Consider the following 14,695-nt stretch of genomic DNA (forward strand, 5'->3'; position numbering starts at 1 on the left):
GGGCTGCACCGTTTATTTTGTAATATCTTTCTGTATATTATGGAGGTGACTGAAATTTTTAATACTTTACTGGCTAACAATGGGTAAGTTATTACCGCTACTATTTTGTTTATAACTAAATTGATTTTAAAGTTTATTTTTAATTATGACTTGAGTGTATTTCATTGTCGTAATTATATTGGATTACTGCGCTTTATTAAAATAATAAATAAAACGAACATTTTTCAACCTCTTTTGACGAGCTTTAGGTACTCAACGATTAAGTGCTGTTAGCTCATCTCCAAAAACAACAGCCCTCCCTGCACGGTCGGTTTGGTTGTTACTGCCTAATGAGGGTTTTAAAGAACATAAGGGTTCACAGCTTGGCAATGTGCCTAAATCACGCTAACTATCAAGCATTTAATTCTGGGTGGAGTTAGGGCGGCGACTATTGGTGGTCCAACAAACCCATAAAAATAAAGCACAGTTGACTCGCTTAAGAAGTGACCGTTAAATAAATAGGTAATTTATAAGGTCTGAAGCTTATAAAAACTCAAGCTAACGGGCTTGTCGTCCTAATTGATTAGCAAAACATCGGGTAATGTAGGTTTTTATTTTACACGTCATTTTATATTTTTATCTATAATTACCCTATTATTTTATTATATTTCTTGGTGTTACGATTGGTATATCATGTTCATTTTTGCGAAAACTTTTACATCCCTTGATTTTTATTATTTGAGGTTATAGAAATACGAGCAGGAATGGTCACAGTCTATTTTATGAAATCATGGTTCTGTAGTGCGTTAGAAACAGAGAACCACCGCGCGCGGGCTAATGTTAGTTGGGCTTTAGGACTAGCCGGCGCATAACAAAATATATTTGGCCGTTCTATTATACAATTGTAACGGTGATGACACCACCAATAATGTTTAAAAACCTTTAAATTATTGTATTTTTTTTTAATAAAAAAATTTAAAGAAACTTTAAATGCGTTTTTCTAAAAAATCTAAGTTTTTACTCCCTATTTACAAAGATGTGCAACAGCTTTTGTTGCATTTAAAAAATTCATTAAGTGTCTCCATCATAGTCGGTAAGTTTCTTTAAAAAAAATTTTTTTAATGAATACTGTCAATGTAATTTTATTATAAAAGGAGAAACGGGTAGCGGTAAAAGTACACAGATTCCTCAGCTTTTGTATGAGCATGGATTTATAAAAACTGATGAGACCATAGTTATTTCTCAGCCAAGAAGGGTTATTTATGTCTTCTCTAAAATTGTTGGTGTTTATGCTTTTGTAAATATTCTTTTAGGTTGCTGCAATGAGTTTAGCTTCCCGAGTTGCCGAAGAGATGAATAGTAGATTAGGTTTGTAGGAACGTCGTTATCCCTGTTTATTTTACTAACGAAGCTCAGGAGACCTGGTTGGTTATTCGGTCAGGTTTGAAGATTGTTTTTCTTCCCGTACCAAGATTAAGTACGTCACAGATGGTTGCTTACTGCGGTATTAAGTGTAGCTCTCAAGAATCTTACAACCGTTTAATAATTCAATCTTTTATTAGGGATTTTTTAAGAAAACAATTTAAACAATATGAAGTTGTTGTACTAGATGAAGGTATACGCTCTTAAAGTAGATTAATATAATTATTATAACTACTTAATACTTTTTTGTTATATAATTCAGCATAATTGCTTCTTTTTTCTCATGTTAAGTTTTATTTTTTTGTTTAAAATTATTAAAGTAATTTTACATCTCCTGTTCTTTTGTTCTGCTTGCTTCAATAAATGTTTTTATACGATTACAATAATATTAGCTAGTTTTATAGTTATATTAATACGTATAATTTTATATTATTAGACTACGTCTTATGTAATTTACGTACCTTTTTAATTAATTTTTCAGCTTTAACCTCTTTTTCACTTTAAAATAAACAATAATCACGTGAAAATAAAAATTCTTATTTGTGATAAGTTGCGCACGTGTTCAAGCCAATAGTTCCTCCTTATAGTAAAGTTTAGCGCCTTATATCTTTGTAGCGCATGAACGAAGTTTAGAAACTGACATTTTGTTTGGACTTGTCAAAGAAAAGTTTTCTAGCCCATCTTTGCGTAACCCACCATTTCTTTAGCTTTTTCGTTTGAATTAATACCCGCATAGAAAAAGGACGCAGGGAGGGCCCATTGATAATTGTTATGAGCGCCACTCTCGACGTGGACAAGTTCTCATCCTTTTTTAAAAGCGATGTGTATCGCATTCCTGGTGAGCTTTCTATGCAATACACCTATTCCTATTGGTGTAACTCCTTTGCTTGGCAGGATCACTTTTCCCCGTTGAGTTGGTCTATTGCAATCTTCTTGGTGGAAAGGAGTTTGAGCTGTGAGTCCGCTTAGTTCAACTCCGTGAAACCTTTCTCTTTTATTGGCTATAAGAGGTCCTCCTACTTACTTGGGCCATGCGGTGGACACTGTGCTTGCAATACACCGCCAGCAGGGCCCCGGCGACATCCTCTTGTTTCTGACCGGGCAGGTGTTCCTTTTTTTTTTATTTCTGTGTTGTAATGGTGTGCGCTGGGCTTTCTTGCATGGTTACAGTCTGTCTAAGGACGGTTAGGTCTTGTACGCTATAGTTAACTCGTTTAAGAAAGCTTTGGTTAACAAAGTGTCGACAATATTTATATAAATGAAGGCCGAAATCGAAAAGGTGTGTGACGCGCTTTATAACGCTTCGGAAAAGTTAGATTATCATTTCGATGTTTCCGACTCTTCCATAAAAGGTGGTTGGATAACGCACTTGTAAGTTTGAGGCTCTTGTTAAGTGTTCTGTGTGTACAAGTAGGAATAGCAATATTTCCGTTGTATGCCTTGCTTCCCCCCGAAGCCCAGCGGGCTGCCTTTTCGAAGGTTATTCTACAGCCTTACTTTAGAGGCTCCTCTCGCCTGAGTGGCTTTACACTAGATGGTACCAGGCATTAGAAAAGTCGTAGTATCCACGAATATCGCGGCAACCTCCATCACTATAGACGGGATCAAGTACGTGGTGGACTCAGGATTTGTAAAGCAGAATATCTTTGACGCTTCTACTGGTTGCTCTAGAACTATTTCGCCAGACTTTTGGGGACTGCCTTTATTTCATAGGCCTGCAGTCACTTGCAGTTGTTCCCATTTCCCACTCGGAGGCAAAGCAGAGAGCTGTATAATAAATTCTCGTTGCATCAGCCGTGTTCCGTATAACCGCCATTATGTTAAGCAGGGGCGGGCTGGCCGTACATCTCCTGGAAAGTGCTACCGTTTGTACAGGTGGTTCGATCTCAATACTTCAAATAGTTGACGCTATGTATCGACTTTTCCTGCTTTCTAGCGAAGAAGTTATGAATGGATATTTTCCCCCGACAACAGTCCCTGAGATCCAAAGATCGAGTTTGGTATTAAGCTTTTTCTATAGATACGCATGTATGTTTTAATAATATATTAAGGCCAACGTCGTTTTGTTTCTTAAGCACTTCGGAGTGGAGGACGTTCTATCTTTCAGCTTTATTGATCCTCCTCCTAAAAAAAACCTTATCGAGGCTCTAAAAGCTTTGGTAGTCTTAGGTAAGTACGCTATTAATTCACTGCTGGGGTTCTATTATAAAGGTATTAACCTTAACTAGACGCCCTCGACCCAGAGACAGGAAAACTTACCCAGTATGGCACAAAAATGGTTCACTTTCCGATGGTTGCTTCGTCGATTTTTGACCTTTCGTAGAATTGTATAGCTATTACATTTACAGATTCCCGAAATGTCGAAAGTTTTGCTGGAAGCAGCAGCTTCAAACTGCCTGGACGAAGTGACAATATATAAGTACTGTTGTAGTACTTTTCATGCAATAGTTATATATTGAAGATGACGACTATTGTGGGGTGCCTCTCTGTGGAACGAATTTTCTATAGCCACAAAAACGGTTGCTCCTCTAAACTAATGACTCACCATTGTACTCATTATAAAAATGATGCAGTTGATATAATGCGGACCCGCAGGGACCAATTATATGCTGAAAATAAAGAACGTAAAATGAAACATTTATCGAGATTGGATTACTACTTATTTTTTATATGCAATGGAAGCATTGGCTGTAGTTGATGATGCGACCTGCTTGCTTATTTTGTTCGAGCGCTGCTGGAGTTCTCAGCGCCCTTCGCAGTTCTGCAAAGTGTGCTCTTCATGCCTTTTTCATAAATAGTCTCATAGTGCACGTGCTATGAGGACTATGGTGTGTTCTATCCGGCAGTGCTGGATGCTCGGCGCATAAAAGCACAGCTTTGCGAGATCTTCCGCACACAGAGTCTTCCTTTAATATAATAATCCCACCCTTTTGCTTGTATTACTCTCTGTAGACAAACCACTGAGCAGTTGCCGCAGTCTGCCTTCCAAGGGCCACATGATTTTAACCGAAAGGGCGAGCATGTGGGTCATTCCTACTTTTCGAGCGCTAGTAATTTTTTAGGCGAGCCCACTTTGTACTCCAGAATTCTCCGGCAGTGTTTTTGTGCGGGCTACTTCGGACGGGCTGGCAGGCTAGTTAAAGGGCGCTCGTACCTTCGCACGATGGAGGCACTCTTTTATTACAATACTGTATATTATCGCTGCAGATCGTTTTTAAAGGGTCGTGGAAATGTTGTTTTTGTTCATCCGAACTCGTTGTTTTTCGGCAGAGAAAGTGAACTCGATTGGTGTGTGTTTTTAAAATTGTGGGTCACCAGCAAAGTTAGTCTGGCTTCTATTGAAAACTTACTTTGATATTTCCGAAAGAAAGTTTGGGTTATAAAGCATAATCTTCACAACTCAATCAGGTCTTTATTGAAAATATTGTCAAGATTGAGTATAAATGGATAGAAAATCTTCTTTCGAGGTAAAAACTTTGTAAAAAGTTAAACATACTCCTTTTGGTTTGGCTTGTTATAGAAAATTTTTATTAAAAGTAAAACTTGGACGAAAAAATTTTTTTTAGGATACACTTGTTTAATGAAGACAATTTAAGTACCTCCGGAACTTTTGTTAGAAAACTAGTTGAAAGTCAGGAAAAAATAGCTTTAAGTTTGTTTTATTTATTTTATTAAAAGTACTATTATTTCCTGTATCAATGATATTTATGCATAATATTATTTTTGTATAATTCTATCTTCCCTTATGAAAGTGCGAAGCAGTTACGAAGCGAGTGAAAAGGTTATAGAAAGTATTAACTATAAAAGGTACGTTTTGTAACTGTTCCTTTAAAAGTTACTGAAATGTATAATAACCCACGTTGAACTTTTGAGTGTTTGTAATTTGGAAGATCAATATTATAAAAAATACCGGGAGTTATACACAGCCTCTAATAAAAATTGTCATAATTCAAAGTTCATCCTTTTTTAACGTTGTCCCTACTTGTTTTTTTAACTACTTCAGAATTTTTTCAAAGCGAAGCATACAATATTAAATAAGCCACCTCTAGTCCTTATTAGAGTAACTTCACACTAAGAACTTGTATTATTTTCTAGTGTAAGGCAAGAATTGACGTTGCCCGAGTTTTTAAAATATTTATGCTAAAAGTTTATTGCTATAATTATACTTTGAAAAAAATTGATGGTTTTCGCTGTATTATGTATATTCTGACATGCAAACTATTTTTTATTTGTATATAACAATTTAATATTCATCTCATAACTAGAAAAACTTCGGAGGAAGATATTAAACTGGCAAGAGTGAAATATTTGAAAAGGAAAAAGAAATCAACAGGCTAATTGTTTCAACATGTCACTTATAATAATAAAAGCATAACTAAATTCTAAAAAGATATTTTATACTTTTTTTTTATTACACATTCACGTCGAAATACCATTTCATAATTATGTTGATTTTTAAAAAGTATGTAATTTTAATATATACAATGCTCAAACAAAAATCAAGAGTTCAGGAATATATTTACGGTTGTTAAAAGGTCCTTTTTTTTGTTAAAGAGTAAGCAGTAAAAACTAGACGTTAATGCCCTTTATCAGGTACAAATATTGTTATAGAAAAAACGCGATATAATTAAAATACAAAATACTGCAAAGAAAAAAATAGTCAAATACATTTATTTTATTTTATTTTGTGTAAAGCTATTAAGGCTGAACTACCACCAAACTAATATTGACTTCTTAACTGAAAACAAATCCGCTACGGGGGGTTCATTTACGCGAGTAGGCTATTTGTTATAAACACGACAGTAGTCTCTAAAGCTATGCTAATGTAATGAAACTTGGCAAAAATAATATAATCATTTTTCTCAATTTTAAATAAACATTGATAAGAACTATTTGGGCTTTATGTAAAACCATTAAAACCTTTGACACAATCAACAGGGCTCGAGGTTACTAGAAACAAAAGCAATCGAACTTTTTACCACACGTGGAAAGGTGGGATATAAACGAGGCCAAAGGAAGATCACCAGGCGCTCCTCTTTTTTCTCTACTACCCCCTTGCGATGGTCTTTTTTACCGTGTGTTGTCTTTTAACCTTTTCTTTATAAAGGCGCATTTAGTTATATTACAGAGTTATTAAGATATTCTTTTGTAAAAATTTTTTGTTTTTCCGTTTCATCATTTGTGTTTTTGTTTATAGATAACTTTTTAAGCTAATTCATTTGTATATGTGCTACCAGTCACTTTTGGCTAACGATCGGTTTCAACACATTCTTCGTATAATGAATACTAATGTCGATGGTTATTTTTTTACTTTTTTAAATAATATTAAGATTACCTTAATAACTCAGGCAAGTTGAAAGTTCCCTACGCTTTGACTGCCATAAAAGGTGTAGGCCGCAGATATGCCATACTTATGTGTAAAAAAGCTGACGTTGATCTTAGTAAACGCGCTGGGGAACTTTCAGAGGATGAGATAAATAGGATAGTCGCCATAATGCAAAATCCTCTTCAGGTGTACATAATTTATATAACCAACTATTTTTGTATGTAATGATTATTTTTGTAACTTTACCTACATTGGCTGACTTTATTATGTAGAAAATTTACAGATGAACTATATTACATATTTGTATACCAACATCATGTGCAATAAATTTATATATTGGTTATTTTAGTATAAAATCCCGACATGGTTCCTTAACAGACAAAAAGACATACGAACGGGAAAGTATTCGCAAAAGCTTGGCAACGAAGTTGACACTGTTCTTAGAGAAGATTTAGAGCGCATGAGAAAAATCCGAAGCCATAGAGGTGCTTTCTTCTAGTTTTGACTTATAAAAAATTGATTAATTTGCAAAGGAATTCGGCATGCGTGGGGCTTACGCGTGAGAGGACAGCATACCAAGACGACAGGGCGTGGTGCACGCGTACAAACTTTAAAAAAGAAATAAGGCACGTCACTAAGGAGCTTGATCTTTGTTTTGTGATGATTCTTTCCTTTGCCTGACTTTCATTTGCGGAATTTTCTATGCTTTACCTTATTATGAACTGTGCTTTCATGTCTTACTTACTATATTATTATTTTTCAAACTCAATATTTTTTGTAGTTTTTACAGGATTTGTTTAAACAGTGACTGGAAAAAGTATTTTGTAATTTTTTGGTTGAAAGTATCTCGAAATAAACCTTACTGATTTTTTAACACATTTTTACTATATAAACGATTTTAGTAGTCCTTGCATAAGTACTGCTATTCTGTTCATCTCAATGATTGATTATATTTAAATACAATGCCAAACCTTCCTCACACTTACAATAATGCTTTAAGTTCAAAGTAAAGGAAAAGACTGGCTGTTATGTCTCCTTTGCACTAACTTCTTGTTTTAAGTTGTGCATCGCGCTTGACCTGCTGACAATTCTCTTTTAAAACACCTCACAAAGTGGTTTAAGCCTTTCATGACTTGTAGGTGTTGACTTTGCAACACTATATATTAATATTACTCTGCTATATGAAACACTATTTATTCTATTTAAACACTTGGCTTTGTAGTGAACTATGTGCGACTTTGATACAAATAAGGCTTCCCTGGTTTTTATTGAAAAATAAATCAATTTTTTTTTTGCATAAGAAGCATTGAATTATTAAGAAGGAATTATGTGGAATTTATTTTGTACTTCTGTAAAAAACTACATCGCGTTTGTTAGAAAAATATATGCTTGCTAATTTGTTAGCATCTGTCTTCAAGGGTGGGATAGATGTTAAGATTTAAAAAAATCTTAAGTCATTAAATAAAATAATGAGAGAGTTTCATAATCTTTTTTACTTAGTTATCTCCTACATCTCGACCAATACCTCAACGTCGTATCTTTGGGCAGTTCAAAAATCGATTTATTGATTAGAACTTAAAAAGTAATTAATAGAAGTTTTGAATTGGTAAGGGCGAGAATATATAAACCAGCTGCGTTGATAAGAACTAGTATCACTACTTTGTGTTTGCACATTAGTGCACTTTAATGAACTACAATAATTGTTAATTCTGGTGCGATGGGGTTACGTAATTAACCCGTTAAACATAAGCTCGAAGACTCCGCGGTGTTTATGAATTCTCTAACGATTGCCTTAGACTCAAGGGCAACACAAGAAAAAAGTTTGGAAACAACTTTTATAATTAATATGCATTATACTACTTAAATTAAAACACTTTTTATAAGCTCCTAAAGTATTTTGAATGTGGTTTAAAGCAATAGAGCGAAGCAAAAAATGGTTAATATAACTCCTCCGAGGCCAACTTACCGATATATTTCCTTAGGATACAGTATCTATAGATGTTTAGTAAACCTAAAAACCTTTAAAATTTTAATTACAGAAAAAAATATATATATGTTTACTATTTCACTATTAAGCACTGTCATCCTAGTTTTCTTCGAACTGTGATCTATCATAGATAACCTAAGCAAGTAATCACGTGCTTCAGTCGCAAACTGCAATACTAAAGTGAACCGTTATATGAATAAAATAGAAACAAAACATGAGCCTAGCGAGATTTGGGATTTTAGTATATAGTGAAACAGTAAACTATTTTTCAAAGTCAGCTACTACTTTGATGATACTAAATAACTTATATAAAAATATCTTTTTTTATTATATCGAGTTATCAAAGAAGTTTCCTGGAAAGAGCATTAAATGGTCTTTAAAGTGCACTGTTCGTGAATCTTTTGTGTCCTGTAAGAGTAACTAGATGGCCAAAGGTAACTAAAGTTGTTTACGCAATTTATCGACCGGAGATGTGAGTTGTCACTGTAGCTCGGTAATTGGAGCATTGTTGCGCAAACTCAAGGATGAGGGCTCGACTTCCGTCGGTGCTAACTCGCATTATTGGTCTTGTGGTCACTTGTACAACTTACCTACAAACAAAAATTCTATTAAATTGTTTACCACTACATTACAAACTATTGATCTCTGACAGCAGGGGTCCCTCAGGGATCACTTCTCTCGCATCTTTTATTTGCTATTTCATGAGCGACTTACCCTTGCCGTTCGATCCACACACACGAACATCCTCTACGCTAATGAAACAAGCGTATATTCCTCATTGAAGTTCCCCACCTTACTATGCAAGTATCTACAGCGGTATCTTAACGTCCCCTCTATCTGGTGCGGTGATGGAAGGTTACTATAAATGTGAGAAAAGCAAAGCTATATTAATTTCAAAGAAACGCGCCCCTTTGTTAGTGCCCTTAACCTTTAATGGCGTGAAGGGTCCATGGCGTTCTCAAGCGAAAAGCTTGGAAATCATCATCGACAACTAATTTTCCTGGTGCCCTCATAAGGACTATTTAACGGCGAAGGTCAAGGCAGCGGCCAAGGCACTAACCTTTACTTTGCGGCAAGAGTAAACTTTCTCTGCGAAACAAAAGGCAGTTGTGGCTTACATCCAGCCAACAACGGCATACGCGCCTGCTGCTTGGGCCTACAACCCCACTGCGATAGCGTCGGCATTTTCAAGTGCCACAGAACAAATTGCAGCGTGGTTTGTGCCAATTGATGCTCTTCACCGGGGCCTTCAGCTGACCCTTTAAACATTGTCCTTCTAACGCCATGCTGTGAACCTTAATGACAGGCTCACCAGGCACACTAATCGCCTACCGGTAAGCGAACTTATTTACGCGTCATGAGACTGGGTACGTTAGTGCCACCCAGGGGATGCGCTTAAGCGCTGGTCTTTTTTTTTTGTCAATGTAAAAAAATAAAGACACCCTGAATGCTATTTGTAATATATTTGCGGTTACTCCTGATGGAGAGCTCGAGAATTCGAAGTTTTTGACTCGATCGAACACCAGAAACTGTCTTAAATAAATAAATAATTTACTGAAGGTGCAATTAGATTGTCTCAATAAACTTGCCGTATTTCTCTTTAATACCTGTCGTAATGTCTAATTTTTAAGGTTCTTTGCTGGAAGGGTGAGCAGATAAGCAGAAAGATTAATAGTGAGGCTTTACTCGGCATACAACCTTATAGAAAACTTTTTAAGGGGGCTTTGTCTAGAGTCGCACTAGTTAATTGTGTCGCTGAACTGCAACTTTTAGAAGTTTAATAATGGAGATAAAAGTGTTTGAAGGCAGAGGTGTTCACATTTTAGTACATAATGTCTCTCATTCAGACCTTCTGCTAGGTAATACGTAATATAATAGTTAGTAAGGTGCTTTTATATATTCATAAACGTATCATTTTTTGGAACCAAAAAATATGTTTATATATATTACGTTCGAGTATTTTAATAAGATCTTATTCTCTTCTTACTTTCTTTAACTTAGGGTTGAAGCTTTCTGAAGAAGAGCTTGAACGCTATGAGTTTTTAAGAGAAGGGGTTACGCCGAATGATAGTAACTTTTCCACAATATACTTCTCGTGCCTATTTTTATAAATATAACAGAGGCTTCTTTGATGGCACGACCTTCTTATTCCAAATTTCATCCCTATAGGTAGTGCGACCTTCCACATTTTTAATAAGTTAGTTAGATTTATTTTGCGCTTATATATTAATTTTGGTTTAAAATCAAGTTTTTATGTAAAGTTTTCGCATAGTAAACTTTCTCTACAAAATACCTTACATATTAATAAAGTATTTAGTTTACGTAATATTAAATTCTAAGTAAAAACGTCTCTTCTGGTTACATTTAATTCTGCACAGCATGAAGTTGCTTGCACAACTTAATAGCTTGAGTCCTCGCGATATAGAGGTCCTTAACATTCCGATGCTTCTAAGAGACCAAGCCAATTTTCAGTCGGTTAAAACATTTTGGGTTTTTGGTAATCTATATATTGTCATATTACTGTGAAACACGTAATAATAGATCCCTTATGGGATAACTCTGGCCCGACCGGCATATGCTGAAAGTTGGGAAGATTTTCATTTAAGGCCTTCCGTTCAACAGTCTGCCTTAAGTAGAGATCGGCGGTTCGTGCTGCTACTGTTAAAAATATGACGCTTATATTTATCTTAAAGTTGCAGTAACATTGAAGTTTTTCACGTTTTTTTCCCGCTTATTGGAAGTATATTATACGAGTGGGTTTCCCCGGAGGAGGCGAGGAAAAACAAGCTGGTTTCTTTAAAGGAAGTTTGTTTGTTTAGTGTGTTGACTGAGTGAGACTTGCAGATCGTTTACTTAATAAGCGGCGCCGAGCATAGTCTTTACCCTTCTCGTGGTAGTTTTCTTAGCTTTCTACCTTTTTTATAAATTCTTATTCTCTTTAACAAGGAAACTATGACAATTCCACTGAGAGCACGTCTATCCTTCTCAAAAAGTTTATTCAGACAATTCACCCTGATATAGAAGTGGTATATATTTCTAGCCTGTGTGGGTTGCCTGCGTGGAATTATTACGGCCTCAGGTCCCTTTGCATTCTCCCAAGGGCATTTTTAAGTACAAAGAGAACGTTGATTTCGTTACTACTCTGGTCTGGCCTTCCACCGTCGCCATATCCAGAGTCACAATAATAGCAAACTTCACAAGGTCACGCCGTTGTTGTACGAGCACCGCCAGCGACTTGCCCAAGAGTATGGAGAGTCCTGGAAAGAGTAACTTGGCTTTGCCTGGTTAGGAAGAAAATCCATTATAAGTCCACCGCATAGAAAATTCGCCGTCTCGATCTCGTTGAGTTCGGGCTCGCCTGCACGTCTCCTTGCAATTGGTGCGTGCATGAAACAGTTTTCTCCCAAATTTATTCATATGTGGCAGGTACAGCGCTTTTTTTTAGTAATCTCCTTTGGTTGCCTCTTCTGGCTGAATTTCTCTTTTAGCCAAAATCGTTTTTCCACTGTGGCGTGCTAAGAGAAGACGACGTAGAAACCCACGCGTTCAGTTTAGTGGAAGGTTTACTTTTATATCACAATTGCGGGCGAACGCTTCCTTCTTGCCTGTAACTAGCCCAACCAGCAATCACCGTAGACTCGCCCTCCCTAGACTCAAACATTCGAAGATTAGTTGAGCAAATGACTCTTTATAAAGTATTTAGCTTGTTACTAAGTCACTGGAGGAGCCGAACTTTCTTAGGCTGCGTGGTTTCAACAGCAAAATTTGAAAGTTAACCAGCAAGGAGCGTTAGTAGATGAAGGCGAACTGATCGACTTCTGGCTGCGAAAAACGAGGAAACCTGTTTTGTGTGTGCTTATGTGCCAAAAGCCCTGTAGCGCGCCGTTCTTTGTTCCCGGTTCCTCGTACCCTACAGAATTCTGCTGCTTTTGACCTCACTCTTGCTCTGTTTAAGGAATCAACATAGAGGTTAGCATGCCCACCGGCACTCTCTGCTCTGAACGAAATGCCATTGGTAAGCCCTTCTGGGCCACTGCTATGCCACTTGCGTTTACTTCTGCAAAGGTACTGCGCTAACTCAGGACCCTTCTTTAACGCGGTACGATTTCAAGATGCTTGCTGTCCTGGGCTTAGGAGTAGGAAGTACTGTTGCACAACCCGTCTTCGCTCGTAGTTGTTACTCTATTCCAGCTAAATTTCTGGAACGTAATCCACTGGGGCCGTGCGGCAGTTGTATTGAGTGGTTAAAAAAAATAGCAGAAGTCAATCCGGACTTTAAAATCATCACTTTTACGGATAGTTCATGTATTTTTTCGAATTTGTTTTTCTTTTTCTTTGAACTTTTTACTTCTGTTCAGGTACTAGTATATTTGTGAGATCGTTATAACTACGAATGTTTGGCGCTTCAAGCATAGTCTTTTTAAAAAAATAAATAGGACAAACCTACTTCACGTATTGAAAAAAGCCAAAAAACTTTAAATAAATATTATTTGAATCAACTTTTATAAATTTATCATTACGTAAGCAACTGCCTTTTTTCATAAGCAAAGCCTTAATCACAGTTACATCTCACTTTGAGGTTCCGAAAGGTCTTTAGGGTTCTAATAGGGGGGTTTCCCGTTTTCTTTTTATATATTAAAGTATTAAAATCAGTAAATTTCAAAGTATACAAACTTTAAGAAGCATAACACCTAAAAAAGATAAGTTAGCTATGAGCGCGGATCCTTATCCACTAGAGAATTTAAAAGATACTCCTTAGTTATTAGCCCCAAATCCATCCAAAATTTAAAGTTTATTTTTTTAAAACGGTTGTTGGTATGAAATTTTACAAAGTATACGGGCTCAATCGGATCGACTGTTTGCGTTCTTTGCGCCATATAAAAGTAATTCTTTTAAGATATGTTACTCCGCCCTCTCCTATTGCGTAGTTTCATTATATAGCGCTGTAAAAGCGTAACAGTAGGAGAAGGAGAACAGGTCCAGTGGGCTGCCTCGCACTCTCTTGAAGGGACCTCAATCTACCACTCCTATATACATTTGAGCCCTCATAAACAACGCTCATGGGTTAAAAATACTTTGTGATTTGTGCTACTACTCATTGGTGGCTGATCACAAGGTTTACCTGTTTGGTTCTCCAAGGGTACAGTTAAAATATTACTTGTCCCTATGTTAGTGGACATTTTTGTTTCTCCTTTAACATTGAACCTTTGGAATCCATTGTTAACTTATGGAAATATTAGAATATAATAAATATCATGAAGGTCCTTAATAGTATAATTATTAGTAATACCATTAAATACTCTTTCAAATAATATTATCAAAGGCACAGATATGCCTTTTCATGAGCCCGAAAATAGCCTTGAACTAGAGATAGAGATAGGCACTACTTTTCCCAACGCCTGAAATACCACCGGCAACTTCGAACCAATTTCTATTAAGATACTGGAGATCGTAAGGTTCTCTGACTGTGATAAGCTCCCACGCCCAAAAGTGAACTTAAAATTAATATATATAATGAGAAAAAAAAACAAAAGTATACTAATTAACTTTGAGCAAAAAAGTTATTAATGCTAAGATCTAAGAGCAAGAGCGCAGTTATTGTATAACTACATTAAAACTGTACACAGGGGGAAATAGAACTTAAGGAAGACGGCAAAAAAGAAACAGAACTTAAAAATTGCAGAAGCAAAAGTAACTTAAAATGGGGAAACGTGCGATAGGCGCTTTATATAAAGAAAGTAACCGAATCAGCTTCCTCTCTCTAAGGTTGGAAGTCTAAAATATCTGTTTAAGTGCTAAAAACGCAAATTATAAAGTTTTCATGTATTAACGCATTTATCAAAATAATATCCAATGAAAATGATGATAGGGGCGCACAATAGTTTCATAGGAGCTTCCGGATCTGCACCACTTCTTGCGAAACAATAAGATTCCGCCTGTGTTCTCTGCGAAAAACAGAAGTGGAAGCATTTTGTAAAACT

The 14,695-nt window shown here is 36.1% G+C and overlaps 3 protein-coding genes and 2 long non-coding RNA genes across 12 annotated transcripts; 3 read left to right on the forward strand and 2 right to left on the reverse strand.

Annotated features, from left to right (window-relative positions):
• Window positions 1-865: 865 nt before the first annotated feature.
• Window positions 866-5,790, forward strand: LOC135145007 (probable ATP-dependent RNA helicase DHX40). 5 transcript variants are annotated; one of them, XM_064077129.1, is made up of 29 exons: window positions 866-1,072; window positions 1,134-1,234; window positions 1,293-1,347; window positions 1,396-1,483; window positions 1,542-1,594; window positions 2,017-2,088; window positions 2,138-2,239; window positions 2,296-2,356; window positions 2,410-2,506; window positions 2,666-2,753; window positions 2,816-2,880; window positions 2,936-3,062; window positions 3,115-3,170; window positions 3,230-3,279; window positions 3,338-3,401; window positions 3,453-3,570; window positions 3,630-3,694; window positions 3,750-3,806; window positions 3,863-3,920; window positions 3,975-4,025; window positions 4,084-4,169; window positions 4,223-4,301; window positions 4,354-4,423; window positions 4,486-4,570; window positions 4,622-4,723; window positions 4,810-4,868; window positions 4,968-5,053; window positions 5,154-5,208; window positions 5,667-5,790. In XM_064077129.1, the coding sequence occupies exons 1-29, from the start codon at window positions 970-972 to the stop codon at window positions 5,737-5,739; spliced, it is 2,226 nt and encodes a 741-aa protein (XP_063933199.1). In that variant the 5' UTR covers window positions 866-969; the 3' UTR covers window positions 5,740-5,790. The 5 variants fall into 5 exon arrangements, with proteins under 5 accessions (XP_063933199.1, XP_063933197.1, XP_063933198.1 ...); XM_064077127.1 differs by having other exon boundaries at window positions 4,486-4,723; XM_064077128.1 differs by having other exon boundaries at window positions 3,230-3,276; window positions 4,486-4,723.
• An 816-nt stretch (window positions 5,791-6,606) lies between these two features.
• Window positions 6,607-7,585, forward strand: LOC135145000 (small ribosomal subunit protein uS13-like). The gene is made up of 5 exons (XM_064077119.1): window positions 6,607-6,699; window positions 6,750-6,913; window positions 7,077-7,212; window positions 7,261-7,353; window positions 7,509-7,585. Exons 1-4 carry the CDS (start codon window positions 6,627-6,629, stop codon window positions 7,350-7,352), a joined length of 465 nt encoding a protein of 154 aa, XP_063933189.1. The 5' UTR covers window positions 6,607-6,626; the 3' UTR covers window position 7,353; window positions 7,509-7,585.
• Window positions 7,586-10,842: 3,257 nt separating this feature from the next.
• LOC135145028 (uncharacterized) lies at window positions 10,843-13,159 on the forward strand. Of its 4 annotated transcripts, XM_064077159.1 has the most exons (16): window positions 10,843-10,883; window positions 11,093-11,189; window positions 11,256-11,359; window positions 11,414-11,504; window positions 11,559-11,607; window positions 11,661-11,740; window positions 11,794-11,859; window positions 11,916-11,980; window positions 12,035-12,140; window positions 12,203-12,275; window positions 12,330-12,409; window positions 12,456-12,612; window positions 12,670-12,729; window positions 12,780-12,857; window positions 12,906-13,019; window positions 13,073-13,159. In XM_064077159.1, the coding sequence occupies exons 1-16, from the start codon at window positions 10,846-10,848 to the stop codon at window positions 13,099-13,101; spliced, it is 1,287 nt and encodes a 428-aa protein (XP_063933229.1). In that variant the 5' UTR covers window positions 10,843-10,845; the 3' UTR covers window positions 13,102-13,159. The 4 variants fall into 4 exon arrangements, with proteins under 4 accessions (XP_063933229.1, XP_063933227.1, XP_063933228.1 ...); XM_064077157.1 differs by having other exon boundaries at window positions 12,780-13,019; XM_064077158.1 differs by having other exon boundaries at window positions 12,474-12,612; window positions 12,780-13,019.
• On the reverse strand, window positions 11,844-12,487 carry LOC135145030 (uncharacterized). The gene is made up of 2 exons (XR_010283302.1): window positions 12,426-12,487; window positions 11,844-12,361 (listed from the first exon to the last, which is right to left on the reverse strand). It is a non-coding gene; the product is annotated as an uncharacterized LOC135145030 (long non-coding RNA).
• Window positions 13,160-13,253: 94 nt separating the features above from the next.
• LOC135145035 (uncharacterized) lies at window positions 13,254-14,275 on the reverse strand. Its single transcript, XR_010283303.1, has 3 exons — window positions 14,005-14,275; window positions 13,406-13,938; window positions 13,254-13,338 (listed from the first exon to the last, which is right to left on the reverse strand). It is a non-coding gene; the product is annotated as an uncharacterized LOC135145035 (long non-coding RNA).
• Between the last annotated feature and the right edge of the window lie 420 nt (window positions 14,276-14,695).

This window comes from Zophobas morio, unplaced genomic scaffold (assembly GCF_036711695.1).
Source record: "Zophobas morio isolate AGI-343-1 ecotype UQ-CSIRO unplaced genomic scaffold, CSIRO_AGI_Zmor_V1 ptg000118l, whole genome shotgun sequence".
Classification (NCBI taxonomy): domain Eukaryota; kingdom Metazoa; phylum Arthropoda; class Insecta; order Coleoptera; family Tenebrionidae; genus Zophobas; species Zophobas morio.